Here is a 14,491-nt window from a genome sequence, read left to right as displayed (position 1 = left end):
TAGTGATCTAATGACTGGTGCAATCTGGCTATGCTTTAAAGGGAAGGAGGGAGGTCTGGAGCATGCATGTTTCGCATGTGTTTCTCACATCTGATTTTCTTATCTACTTCATTATTTCTGTTTGTTTTCTTTATTTTTTTAATGACTTTTGCTTTTTTTATTCTTTTCCTTCCACTTATTTTTCTGTGTCACTTTCTGCCATTGGTGCTGGTCTTGTGTGCGTGTGTGTGTTTGCACATCCTTGTGTTGGTGCTCATGTTTGGTTGCGATCCCCTGCTCCCTGCCCTCCTCGTCTACATCAAATCCCAGTGGTGAACCAGTTGTACCAAGAGGTCCTCAATTATCTGCTCTGTCCCTACGCTCCTCTTTCCACTTTAGCCCCACCCTCCCCCGGTGTCGACCCAATCCCCTTACAGCGAACGGGAAGCCAGAGCGCCACCGCCACCTTCCAGAGAGGCAGCTTTGCCACGGGAGGCGGGGCGGCCGACTATGCCAATCCGTACCGCACTCTGCAGTTCTGTCCGTCGACCGAGTCGCCTTACAGCAAGTCGGGCCCCGCCCTCCCCCCTGAGGCGGCGCTGGGCCGATCCCCATCAGTGGACAGCATCCAGAAGGACCCAAGGTGAGAAAAGACGGCTATTTTCACTTCGAATCAGCTCTGGCTTATTAATGAGACCCTTTGTTCTGCTCCCTTTCCACTTTTCACTAAACTTACTGAGGGCCAGATTCACCAAGTGAAACATGAATTATTAAAGAAAATATCAATAGTATCATTAACCTGAGCAACATTAAGCTTTTTTTAATGAAGAAAAGAGTTTGATTGAAAGCCGCAAACATGGTGTCAGAGCTGGAAGTGCGACATGGCGACACCCACAGTTTGCAGCGCCTCAGCACATAATTGACTGTCAGGATTTGACGATGGAGTGCAGAAAAAGACTGGCTGAATCTGGGCTTTAGTATGAGGCACACATCACGCCGCATCTTTCACTGTCCTCTCTAGTTTGCCTGGTGTTGGGGCGTGTTCACACTGTTGTACGAATGCCTGCGCACACCTCTAGGTCTAATTTAAGAGTTTGCTGTTGCTGTTAGGAGTGGAGTGGCTCTCTGTCAGTGGCAATCAGTCACGTTCTGTGCAGCAGGTAGACACAGTTAATGCGGAAAGTCTGCATGAAGTCGTCTTCTAGACCAGGACGTATCTCTGTATGAGTGTGGATGTCTGAGAGAGAGAGTGACACATTAAAAAAAAGAGTTAGAGACACATAAAGAGAGAGTGTAATAGCTGTTTTTATCACTCTTTTGTCCTAGTTAAAATGAAGTTTGAAATACTATTCCAATACTGTCTTGGATTTCTCTTTTATTTTTTAGCCTCTTTTTTGTAATGGCTGCACAGACTAGCTGTCAGAAATAGAAGTAGCCTAATTAAAGCTGAACTGTCTGTTTGGGATATGTTAGTTCAGGTATAAGCAGCAGATATGTTTATTTTTCCACAAATTTGATATCTCTAATGAGGAGCTCACTTTCTCTTGAATTGCTTATTGTGAAATTTAGAAACTCCAAACTATCTTTTTGTTTCATTAGCTCTCTTTGCTGTTGTTGTTGTCATTGCTCTTACATTCACCCATTGTCCAAGTGTTTATTTCTGTGTGCACATTGCACTCACGTCATTTGTTTGGTCACTCTTTAGCTCTGGCATCATCGTTGTGTACCTTCAACACATCTGCACTGCTACATTTAAAGGACGGACTTTTGATGCATGGCATTTTGCTTTACGCTCACGACATGCACACTCGAGATGTAAGCGGCATCTAAAGTCATACGAGTAGCTTGTTAAAGGGAGGGTCCAGCGTTATGCTACATCTGTCTTACTGTCAAAAAATCCCATTCAAAAAGGCTCAAACTGTTTGTTTGTACCGTCTGACTTCTCTACATTTTCTTTGACACGCTCAGCAGCTGAACACAATAAAGACTTTCAGATCCTTGAAGATTAAACAAAATGAGGCCCACTATTTTTCTTGAAGCAGCTAGGGACTGCAGCTTCTAGTAAGCAGTATTTTCTATTAATAGGTGCAGAAGTATTTAGAACACTGAAGGATAGTGCCGAATACAGCCCCTAAGTCATGAAGGACAATAGGTCCAAGGTTTTTAATAGGTCCTGGAGAACACCCTGTCATACAGAAGAAAAAACTCTCACAGACCAGAGCATAGGTTTACTGCTTTTTGCCTTTTGTGTGGGATTCATTGGCAGTGAGGTAAATATTGAGTAGGAGCAGACTTATTCATTTAACCTGTCCAGGTTCTGGGAGTTTGGTCCATTGGTCAGCACAGCCTATAAGTGCACACACCCTACAGTCATACATGCTGGATTGATCCTACATGTTTTGCGAACACGGAGTTTATGCATCTACTGATGTCTCAAAAATATTGTGAAAAAAAAATTATTTTGTAATTTATTTCAATAAGGTAAACTTTTAAATACTGTGTAAATGTATGTATATATACATTTACTACCAGTCAAAAGTTTGGGCACACCGTCTCAATTAATGGTTTTTCTTTATTTTTACTACTTTCTGCATTGTAGATCCATAACTGATGACATCAAACACATGAACCAAGATACATGGAATTATGTAGCAAAGAAAAAATTGATTAAAAAAAACTCTAAATATTTCTTATATTGTAGATTCTTGAAAGTAGCCACCCTTTGCTTTGCACTGCAAACCCTTGGCCTTCTGTCATTGAGGTTCAAGATGTAGTCACCTGAAATGGTTTTCAGTGCCTTGTCAGCTAAGTAAAGAGAAACAACAGTCCATCATTACATTAAGAACTGAAGGTCAGTCAGTCCAGAAAATTGCTAAAACTTTCAATGTGTGTCCAAGTTCAGTCGCAAAAACCATCAAGCGCTACGACGAAACTGGCTCACATGTGGACCGGCACAGGAACGAAAGACCAAGAGTTGTTTCTGCTGCTGAGGATAAATTCATCCGAGTCATCAGCTTCAGAAATCACAAGTTAGCATCACCTGGGATTAGAACCCAGATAAGTGCCATACAGTTCCAGTAGCAGACACATCTCTACATCAACTGTTCAGAGGAGACTGCGCAAATCAGGCCTTTAAAACACTACTAAGGAAAAGCAACAAGCAGAAGAGATTTGTTTGGGCCAAGAAAAACAAGGAATGGACAATTAGACCAGTGGAAATCTGTGCTTTGGTCTGATGAGTCCAAATTGGAGATCTTTGGTTCCGCCCGCCGTGTCTTTGTTCGATGCAGAAAAGGTGAACGGACGGTTTCTACATGCATGGTTCCCACTGTGAAGCATGGAGGAGGAGTTGTGATGGTGTGGGGGTGTTTTGCTGGTGACACTGTTGGGGATTTATTCAAAATTGAGGGCACACTGAACCAGCATGGCTAACACAGCATCCTGCAGGAACATGCCATCCCATCCCGTTTGCGTTTAGTTGGACCATCATTTTTTCAAGAGGCTGTGTAAGGGCTATTTGACCAATAAGGAGAGGGATGGAGTGCTGCATCGAGAGAAGGCCAAGAGTGTGCAAAGCAGTTATCAAAGCAAAGGGTGGCTATTTTGAAGAATCTAAAATATAAAACGTGTTTTAAACTTTCACACTTTTTTGTTTACTACATAAATCCATATATGTTCATTCATAGTTTTGATGCTTTCAGTGAGGATGTTGTAAATAGTTATGAAAATGTAAAAAAACCAAAAACAAACATTAAATGAGAAGGTGTGTCCAAACTTTGACTGGTAAAGCCTTTATCTTTAAAGTTCTATCACTGAAGGTTATAGCTCATGAAAACCAGAAATTCAGTACCTCAAATTCTAAGACTACTTTGAGCTGAGTATATAATTCAAACAGTATAAATACTGTGTATGTCTTGTTCTACTTCAGTAAACACAATTACGATCACCGGGGAGACTGCTGACTTAACAGTTGTTCTAATGATCGACAACCTCGACTTGGAGGGTACACCGCAGAAGGTCATTGCTGAAAAGGCTGGCTGTTCAGAGTGCTGTATTGAAGTGTATTAATGGAAAGTTGACTGGGAGTGAAAAGTGTTTTAGGACTAGCTGCACAATGCACAATCAACAGAGATGCCTGCAGCTTTAAGAGGATTGTCAAGAAAAGAGCTTCAAAGATTCAAGAAATTTGAAGAACTTCACAAGGAGTCAATTCAGCAGGTTTCAGTGCATCAAGAGCCAACATGGAAAGACATCTTCAAGGAAGGATCTACCAGAGCTATGCAGAAAAAGAACTGGATTCTAGATCTGCTGAGGTCCTAGAGTCTGGAGAAAGAGTGGTGTTTGAAGTCCAGTGTGAAGTCTCGGCAGTCTGTGATCATCTGGGATTCCATGTCATCTGCTGGTGCTATGGTTGGGTTGGTCCACTGTGTTTTATCAAGTCCAAAGTCAACATAGCCATCTACCAGGAGATTTTAGAGCTCATTGTTCTTTCATCTGTTGACAAGCTTTATGGAGATGCTACAGATGAGCAGAAGGCCACTGCCAAAGCAACATGAGCTTCAGCAGTCCCTCAGCAGTGCCACAAGCTTACATCCATGCTACACCACACTGATAAAGTAATTCATGGGAAAGGAGCCAAAACCAAGTATTGACTAAATAAATAAAGATGCTTTTAAGAAGTTTGACATTTCTGTATTGTAAATCCTTTTTTGGATTAATCGTTGGAAATATTCTAACTGGATTTCTGATTTTCATGAGCAATAGCTTTCAAAAGTAAAGTATGTAGCATGTAGCACTTCCATAAGCTAACATAGTTAGCCAAAATACAAAGCATATATGTAACGTCTCATTTAAATCTAACTAAATAAACCCAGCCTACACAGAACAGGCTCCGGAATGCTTGTCATTTTCTCACTCGTTAGCTACTGTGTAACCAGTCCTGCTTATCTGAGATAAAGTCTGTCACTTATAATCATATGACAGAATTAAAATAGATTACAAAGTAATTTGTGTGTATTTAATGAATCTGACATCATTCAACAGCTAAGTTGACCTAAAAATTATTTAAACCCTTAAGTTATACAGTATTTATGCAACCACCAATAGCTAAATTTCTGAAAGCGACAAGGGCTTGCCTTGTTTCTTTTGTCCGGAGACCCTCTCTTTACCTGACATACTCGCCATTTCCCAACCACCTGCTCCAAGTGCATGTTCTCCACCCTGCCCACATCCTCTATTGCCTGATAACAAAATGTTGAGAGAGAAAGATGAGTCTACTGGCTACAATTTTGATTTCTATTGATTACTATTAATTATCACTATTATAACAGTTATTGAATAATTTGTTACCAGACAGTCGACATATACCTCTCTCTTGTTTCTCTCTGCCTGTCCCCCCTCGATAGGTACGACCCCGAATTCCTTGTGTGGAATCAAAATCAAGCCGAGCAAAGAATGACAAAGTAATCCAACTATTTATTTATACTATTGTACATTCTGTCTATCTATCTTACCTTTGTCTCATTCACTGAATCTTTCCATCCTCTCTATATGGCACCACTATCAGAAACAGATGTTAATGTTAATGGCAGCATGACAACATTTCATATTTGCATTGTCACCCATTTAGCGCTGCATTAAGCAGGAATCGCTTTTACTTGGGTTCTAAATTGGAGAGCAGATCAGGATTTAATCACGTCATCACATAACATGAGTAAAGAAAGACAAGAAAATGATATCGCTAACCAAATGTCGATTGCTTTGCGTGCAATTTGTAGGTATTTGGCTATCAGAGCCTCTTTTACATTGTCAACATTCCTCATTCTCTCCATTGGCTTTTCATCTCTCCATCCATACCTTCATCAGTTTATCTATCTGTTAGTTTATTCGGCCGTTCATTTGTCTCCATTGTCTGTCAGAATCATCTCTGAACTGACTTTGTGTCAACTGTATTCACGTGGCTTGCCCGGTGTTTGTTTTCGCACCTGTTTTTGTATTTTGTTTTAATGGTACTGATCTTTTCATCTCTGGAATGCAAACAGATCTGTTTTCCTGAATACACGAGTTTTCCTTTATTCCTGAAAATTACTGAAGCACCACCATTAATCCTGAACACAGTGAAACCAAAAGCCAAAAATATTCAATTTCCAACAAGCGCTTATAAATATCCCTGCTAGCCTGTGTGATTTTGTGAGTTGTCCAAGCACTTTTGTTTTTTCACGTCTCATTTTAAAGAGGGCTGTCGATCCATTTAATGATGTGCCACTATGTTTCACTTAAGAACATATTTCATAAACTAATGTACTACCCAGATATGTAAAATCAGCTAACAGTACTGACACAGACAACATTAGCTCACTCTTCAGAATGTGAAATGCCAGTGATTTCCTTATCAGTGCCAGTCAGGGTGTTATTGTCCAAACCAATACAAGAGTTTAATCACTTATAAAGGATTCAAATTCACAAGCTAAGCTCACTGAGCTAGACTAGCCTTTATTTACTGTATATGTTTGAGGAGACAAATCAACAGATTAGTAGCTTTATTGTGTTATGTTGAATCATGTCAAAATGAAATGAGCCCAGTGAACCAATGGAATTGAAAGCATGGGTCCATAGGCTTCTGTCAGTGAAAACAGAAAAGACTGGGTCAGTAAACATCACTGGCTGCACATAAGCAAAAAAGTAAGGTTTCTTATCTAAATGCATACAATGTAGCAGAAATATTGTGTTTTGAACAGGATATGAAGTGAACCCGACACAAATCTCACTCTAAGCTGAACTCAAAATTTGCAGCAGTTTATAATGTTTATACTGTGCTGTGAAAAAGTTGCATATTTGTCACACTTGTATGTTTGCAGTATAAAAAATATACCCCCTTAAATTATGAATTAATTGTAATTAACCAAACGTTTTTGGAAAGCTGAGTTTAATTTCATTAGCCACTTCCAGGTCTAATTACTGCCAGACGTGTTAAATCAAGAAATCATTTCAATAAAAACTGTCGACGTAAAGTAGTAAAGATCTTAAAAAAAACAGCATCATCCCACAATCATAAGAATCTCCAGATGTTTGGGACTCCAGTAAGAGCCATTATCCACAAGGGAGAAGACTCCCTTTCCAGGAGTGGCCAGCCTACCAAAAATACCTCAAAGAGCACATTCCCTCCAAAAGAGCCCAGAACATCTATAGAACATCTATAGAACTGCAGGCCTGACTTGGCCCAGTGTTCATGATTCAAGAATGAGAAAGAGATGCTCCAAATGCTCCAAAACCATCCAGTATGGCTGAAATAAAACAATTCTGCAAAGAAGACTGGGTCAAAATTCTTCCACAGTGATGTGAAAAACTTATTGACAGTTATTGATCACTTGATTGCAGTTCATGTTGCCAAGCATGGCACAGCTGGTATTTGGGTTTAGTGAGCAATTACTTTTTCACAGCACTGTAGAACTATTAATTTTGAAAAAGGTTAAATGTTAAATTAAATGGCAATTCTTTGGTTTGAGACTTTGGAAGCCTCAGGTTTTCAAACATTAAAACTCAAACTCAAACTGTCATAAACACGAATCAGTTTAGCACAGTTTGTGACAACTGTATGTCACTGCGTGTTATACTTGTATAACTATGCACGTGACCAATAGAAGATCTTGAGAAATAAAAGATCTTGAATCTTTCTTTCTTTCTAGCTGGTAGGCAAATATCCAACAGTCATAGTAGCGGCATAATAATAGAGTACAAAAAGAAAAAAATAAACGTGCCCTTTTCTTCCTGCACACGTCAGCTACGCTACAATCAGCAGATGTGAGTTTATATGCTGGGAGAAGGAAAAAGGCAGTCTACAACTTTTGAGGGTTGGAAAAACTGGATAACTGTATTATACTGCTAACAGAATTTTTAACTCTTTGCAAACACAGACAGCATGCTAACACAAAGCTAGCAAAGAGCCGACAGTGATGTTAACACTGAGAGTGTGCTGAACCCCAGCCCAGCAGCCAGAGCCTAACTAGTAACAAAGGCAGTGATGAGCGGTGAGGCTCGTAGCTTTGAAGCATCATTTCTACCTGTAGATGTTTACTCTTATCACTCTGAAGTCTCTTAGGGCTGGTTTTAATTTTTTGTTTATTTTGTCTGCTTTGTTTTCAGAATTAAACATTAAAACAAAGATCTTGTGTGTCCTCATTAGGATACAGAATTGTGTTGGTGTGTGGCACTGTAGTCCAATCAGTTATCATTAAGGAACAAATATTAACTGTATTCTTAACAGTAGGGTCTTTACCTTACAATCCAAATGGCTTTGAGGCAACTGTTGTTGTAAATAAAATTGAATTGAATTAAAATCATTGGTGGTCAGTGATGTAACATTACAGCTGCCAAAGAAAGCCTCTGCTCTTACAAAAACACATCAGGTAGGCTTATTTGCACTTGAACACACAACGTCTGGAACAATGTCCTTTGGGCAGACAAGACCAAATTGGTCAAATTTGATCATAATATACGTTGCATGTTTGGCCAACACCAAGCACCATATCAACACAAACTCCTCAAACACAAACAGCACAGTGGTGGAAGGGTAAGAATTTGGCTTGTTTTGCAGCCACAGGATGTGATGACCTTGCAGCGGTCCATTAGACCACAAACTCCACTGTATACCCAAAGATTTCTAAAGTCAAATGCGAGGCCTTCTTTCTGACAGCTAGAACTGGGTCATACAACAGGACGATGATCCAAAATACAGCAGCTAATCAAGGTGTTCCAATGGTCCAGTCAAAATCCATATTACAACCTGATTGAAATATTGTCCATAAACGAATACCCATAATCCTCTTCTACGGTGTTAGGGTTAGAGAGACGAATAAAATCATATAGAAAACATTGATTTCAAATTATTGGTGCTAAAGATGGTCCTACAAATGACTGACTCATGTGGTGTACTTAATTTTCACATACTGGATAGACTCCAGTGAAAAGTTTCCTTTTCGCCTGACCGTATAAAGTCATCATTAAGATTTTTCATCATAATTTTCAGAGTTAATACTTTCCTTGGCTCGTCTTCTACAAAATCAGCTTCAGTAATGAAAACTATTTGATTTTTGAAGGCATGAAAATAGAATTTACATGAAAATGAAAAAGAGATCAAATAATTTGTTGCACTGATGCTATCTGTAGTGACATAGATGAGGAAACGCTAGGTCATTTCCACTGTCAACAGCTGGCTTAAAGGTACCTTTATACTCTAAAAGATTCAAACAACTGTCATTTACCTGATTTTTCAAGCCGCTCGCCAGCGTAATCTGGCAAATCCAGACATGTTACTGTAGAGACAGCATCTTATGTACTCCAACGCACTTACTCCCTTAGGCTTCTGGTAATTTATGGAAACATTCATGCTAACACGAAGACAGATTTGTAAGAGACAGGATCTGACCCGATCCTAAAAGTGCCTCATTTTATTTCATGCTCTCCTGCACACTGAGAATCTCTGATCCATACTCAGTCACATGGATAAGATGGACTGTGTGTGTTTGTATGTGTGCTTTTCAGCTTTGCCTGACATTTCCTGACCTTTCGTTCATCTCGTCCAGCCTCAGTAGGCCAGTCAGTCAGCCATGCTATCACACCCTCACGCACACCAACAGTATCTTCGTAACCCAAACTTACACACACACTTTTTCTCTAATTTTCTCCCTGCCTCAGTTTCTGTTGTCCTTCCCATCAATTCAACTTCTAACTTTTTTTCCTATAGTGAAACTACAAAGATGTCACCCAGACATAAACAAGCACACACAGATTTAACTTGCAACTGCTTTAATGTGTAATGTGGGTTTGTGCCACTAAAAAAACTCTTCTTTTCAACCATAAATGATATGTAAAGGATAGATATAGCCTTGTAATACCTTTTAAAGTCTTGATGTTATTGTTTTGGCTTTCGCCATGTTTTTCTTGTTTGAAGCTAGATGTTTCCATACTTGGATTTAGAGTGAACCAATAACTTTTTAGGCCAGATTGTCAAGATGAATCCAAACTTTATGGATGCATCATATAGACACAAATGCCTCCTAACTATTGTAGTGTTTTGGTTACCATGGTACTGTCCTGAGTGGTAGTCTACCACAAAGTGAGATTAAGGGGTTAGTGAGGTATGTTGGCCTTAAAATCAGGGTTATTGATGTCACAAAGGTGCTTTTTCTGTTGCAAGAGTAGATCACCATAACTTATGCTCAACACATAACCTGGTCTGGAATGAGATGAGAAAAGAATACCTATTCAGTCAGTAAAATTAGTTGCACTTTAATCTGGTGACAAACTAAAGCGATTTCCACACCTCATTTTTTTAGGCTACGGGACAGAGTCAGAGCTGAACACACTGAGCAATCTTTAATGTTTTGTGCATGCAGTTTAAAGTGTGAGAGCTCTAATGTGGATCTGTCATGTTAGAAATAAACAGGAGCACTGAGAGCACACTGAGTCAAATCACTAGATTTGAATTCTTGCAGCACCACTGTCTTCTCTCACTTTCATATTACTCCAGAGTACACATCTCTCTTGTACCAACTCTTGTGTCTATTGTCTTTTTCCATCCATCCATCCATCCATCCAGTTTCTCCCACTTATCAGGGTCACAGGAGCAGCAGTCTGTGCAGACTGGTGCAGAGTCTACATCATTGCTGAAGCTGCGCCAGTCCATCTGTCAATCTCCTGCTCCACTCTCCCCTCACTCATGAACAAAACCCCACGATACTTGGGGCAGTAACTTGTTCTCAACCCAGAGTGGGCACTCGCCAACTGAAAACCATGACCAAAGTCCACAAACCACATGTAGACTTGTTGGTCAAACTCCCACACACGCTCAGATATCCTCAAAAGGATTAGTGGCCGATCCAGTTCATGGCGAGGATGAAAACGGCATTGTTTCTCTAGAATTCACTGTCCAACTAACTGCATAGACCTTCCTGTGGAGGCTGAGAAGTGTGATCCACCTAAACATACTGGAACACACTCTCTGTTCCCTCTTCTTAACTTCTCACCACCCTCATCTGCCTGTCCACAACCACTGTCACTGATTTCCACACACTGTTGCAGGAGTTTACTCCATTAAAACTGATGGTAGCACGGACGCTCCCGTCAGTTTTAGGTCAAACTTTTAAAAGTTTGGGTAAAAAGAACCCAAATGTCCAATAAAATGTCTGTTTTCTGTAGAGTTCCATCAAAATCACTCTGTCTTCTCTCAACCAACCTTCGTCTTCACAGGACTGCTGTGACTGGATTACTGTAATGACCCTAATATCACTGAAAACGGGAATGTTGGAATTTTTTCAATTAAGCAAATGCTTCAGGAAGTTCGGGAGTGACAGATGTTTTAAAAAAAACACTGCAAAACACCTGTCTGACACCAGCTACAGGTTAGGCTTTAGAGGGTTAACTAGTTAGTGACCCTACATTAGTGACCTTATCCCCAGTGATGGCGTGATCCCCCTTGTCCCCAGACTCTGCTTCCACTACAGATAAGCAGCTTAGGGTGTCCTGGTGCCACGTGCTCCCTTATGTTCGAACATAGTGTTCGTTATGGGCAAACAGTGGTTAGCATAGAAATCCAACAACAAAACAGCTTTTAGGCTCAGGTGAGGCAGGTCATTCCTCACAATCAGTCCTCCAAGTCAGGCTATCATTGTGCACATGAGCATTAAAGTCCCCCAGTAGGACAATGGGATAACCAGATGGCTCATTCAAGCTCCCAACTCAGGGCTGCTAGTTAGGCCGAGCACTCTGAACTGTCATTGGACAAGTAAGCACAGTCAACAGTCAAGACCCTCAGGATCCGTTTCCTTATCCAAAGGCACAGGGAAGCCACTGTTTCGTCTACTGGGGATACACCAAGTGCAGGTGCCAACCCTGGGGGATACAAGTATATCCATTCCTGCTCACAGCCTCTCACCAAAGACTTTAACCAAATGCAATTTACAATACCATTATAGAGGAAAAATCCTTGGCTACGATACCTCATCCTTGGGGTCACTGGGACCAAAACCCTGGGGACGGCCCTCAGGGTAAAAGCACGTCGGTGAGGTTAAGGACCAACAACTTTTGAGTCATTAGATTTAGCCATTGCCTCTTTAAACTTGGTTCCACAGTCAGATCCATGCCTCATGTCTAGCATCAAAACACCAAGAATGGCACTGCTCGAATGCCTCTTTTCCATTAGATCTACACTGCTTGACTCGGCTTGACTTGACTGGTTTTTAAGTAACCATTTCCTCGTTGACTGGTTTGTTTTTTTGTGAAGGAGTCGCTGTCATGACTCATTGAGTGACGCCATTAAATGACCAATTGGTGTCATGTAGTCCTTTGACTTCACATTTTCAAATCGGTTCTGCTTGCTTGGAATACCTGTTACCTGGTACTCCCACCTAATGGTAAACCCTAAAAAAATGAAGTCAAGCCAAGGAATAAGAGGCATAATCTATGGGTGATGAGACCAAAACAAATGATAACTTTCACAGAGGTGTGCATTTAGGCTCTTTTTACCACACCGCAGTAGTGTGAGACACAGTTTTAATGTACACGATTCCATCTTCATTGTTTGCTTTTTCATAAAGAACAGATGACATTAAAAGAGACAAACATCATCCCTGATTGCTCTGTTTAATCATTTTTGATCAGTTGCTATGCAAAGACCTACACCCATCAGCTGAATTTGATGTGGGCAGCTCCGCACGTGTTGCTGGTTTTTTCTCTGGTGCTAACCAGCACAACACTGGAGCTTGCGCTGTTGAATTCCCTTTTTCTATAAATACACTGTAATGTTTTGCTGTTAATCAGCCGCCTGAAGTTGTGCGATGCCCTGCTGAAAAGTTAATGCAGTGAATCAGCACTGTTGTCAGTGTGTTTCAAATTCTCTTTCTTCTTTTCCTCCTTTATTCCTTTTCTATCAGTTTACTCTGCAGGTTCCTACCTGTCGCTCCCTGTGTCTGTCTGTATTTCTGTTTGTCTTTCGGGGGTTGAGTCATCAGATGAATCTCCATTTCCCCCACTGACAATCCTCAGTAGGAGTGCACACACAAACATACCGACACAAATCACATAGTTCACTCTTTCAAATCACTCTATTCCTCAAAAATCCTGACTCACAGGAAATCCTTTCAGCCCGATATAGCAGGGAGCATCATCTGCCTGCAGCCCTCACATCACAGCGCCTCGCCCCGCTTTCTGAATGCATAATTCATAGATAGCTTATTTATTTACCGAGTTTAATTGTTGGGTTGCCTGCAGCCTGACATCTCGTATTGTGGTGTAAATGTTTTGGCTGTGGGTGACATGATCACGCACAGAGCCACACACACTCGCGCACATACCTACGCAAGTGCTGATGCGAGATAGCCCACCTGGATGGTTAGGAACAAAGAGGGGATTGATGGTTCGTCGGTACTTTGTCCCAGTCCACTGAGTCGCCAAATGAAATGTTAGGCTCTCGGGAGTCAGGCACATGCGCACAGATGCAGGCGCAGGTCCATTTACGCAGATGTACCTACATATGTGCATTTAATAAGATGAATTTTTGCATTATATACTATGTATGCTACTAGTTTTTGGACGTCCCAATCTTTGGATTTGTGGAATCTGCTGGGTCAAATCTGTCCTTATAGGAAGAGCTCCAGACAATCAGGACTCTTTTCGCTTCTTCATTATTCAATAACATTTTGAATTACAGTGCATAGTGCTTTCATTATGTATCTTTATTATTGATATACTTGAGAATCAGTAAAAGCTAAGGCAGAATTCCACATATTTATAAGAGCCTACTTTTAAACTCAAGTCACACAGTTCACTTTTCAGTTCTGGCAGAATTTCGTGTCTTCCACAACAGCATTCATCTCCAAATATGTTCTATATTCTTAACTCTAACATTAAAACAGTGCAAACATTCCCTGCATGAACACTTTTGCCCGAAGTTCACAGATGGCTCAGTAGTATTTGCTCACCCTGCTGTGATGTTGTCACACAGTGTTTGGGACTGGGAGCACCATATTCTCTTGTGTTCTCTTTTCGGAAGAAACACACACAGAATGAAAGAGAGAGGGAGTAAAAACTTGTACAGCTCTGGGCTAAAGTTAGTGAATGAATGAACCATAATAGTGCAGCTTTCTGGGGCAGAAAAAACCCACAGGAGACAGGCCCGACTCGAGTTTTTCTTCCACTGTAGGTTGAGTATTTTAGTGTCGGCTTCTTTCGGTGCACATTTAATGACGTGTCAACATCCTATATCATCTTTATGTTGTACAGGACACCCATGCCCCATACAGTACATAGACTATTTATAAAAAAGGACATCATCCACTGGTTTATAAATTCCCATTTTGGAGCCTTGCATAGACACATTCCTACTAATTTAGTGCTAAGTAATAGGAAAAAACAAACAAACTTGAATTTCGCTCACAAAACTGCTGCTCAGAATTCTTGGATGGCTGTTGATACAGTGAATCACACAGTAAACCCTTTTATCTGTTAGACGTAGTGT

At 40.6% G+C, this 14,491-nt stretch overlaps 1 protein-coding gene across 10 annotated transcripts in view; it reads left to right on the top strand.

Annotated features, from left to right (window-relative positions):
• The window catches only part of ctnnd2b (catenin (cadherin-associated protein), delta 2b), a 213,254-nt gene that overhangs the window by 132,392 nt on the left and 66,371 nt on the right, over positions 1-14,491 (top strand). For 7 of the 10 annotated variants that reach the window (XM_013264676.3, XM_005475919.4, XM_005475917.4 and 4 more), the window contains 2 exons: positions 379-622; positions 5,385-5,441. In XM_013264676.3, the coding sequence (XP_013120130.1) occupies positions 379-622; positions 5,385-5,441 (301 nt within the window). The remainder of the gene's footprint in view (positions 1-378; positions 623-5,384; positions 5,442-14,491) is intronic. The other 3 variants (XM_013264678.3, XM_005475922.4, XM_013264677.3) reach the window with 1 other exon arrangement.

Source organism: Oreochromis niloticus, linkage group LG18 (genome assembly GCF_001858045.2).
Source record: "Oreochromis niloticus isolate F11D_XX linkage group LG18, O_niloticus_UMD_NMBU, whole genome shotgun sequence".
NCBI lineage: Eukaryota > Metazoa > Chordata > Actinopteri > Cichliformes > Cichlidae > Oreochromis > Oreochromis niloticus.
This window is presented reverse-complemented; position numbering and strand designations above follow the sequence as displayed.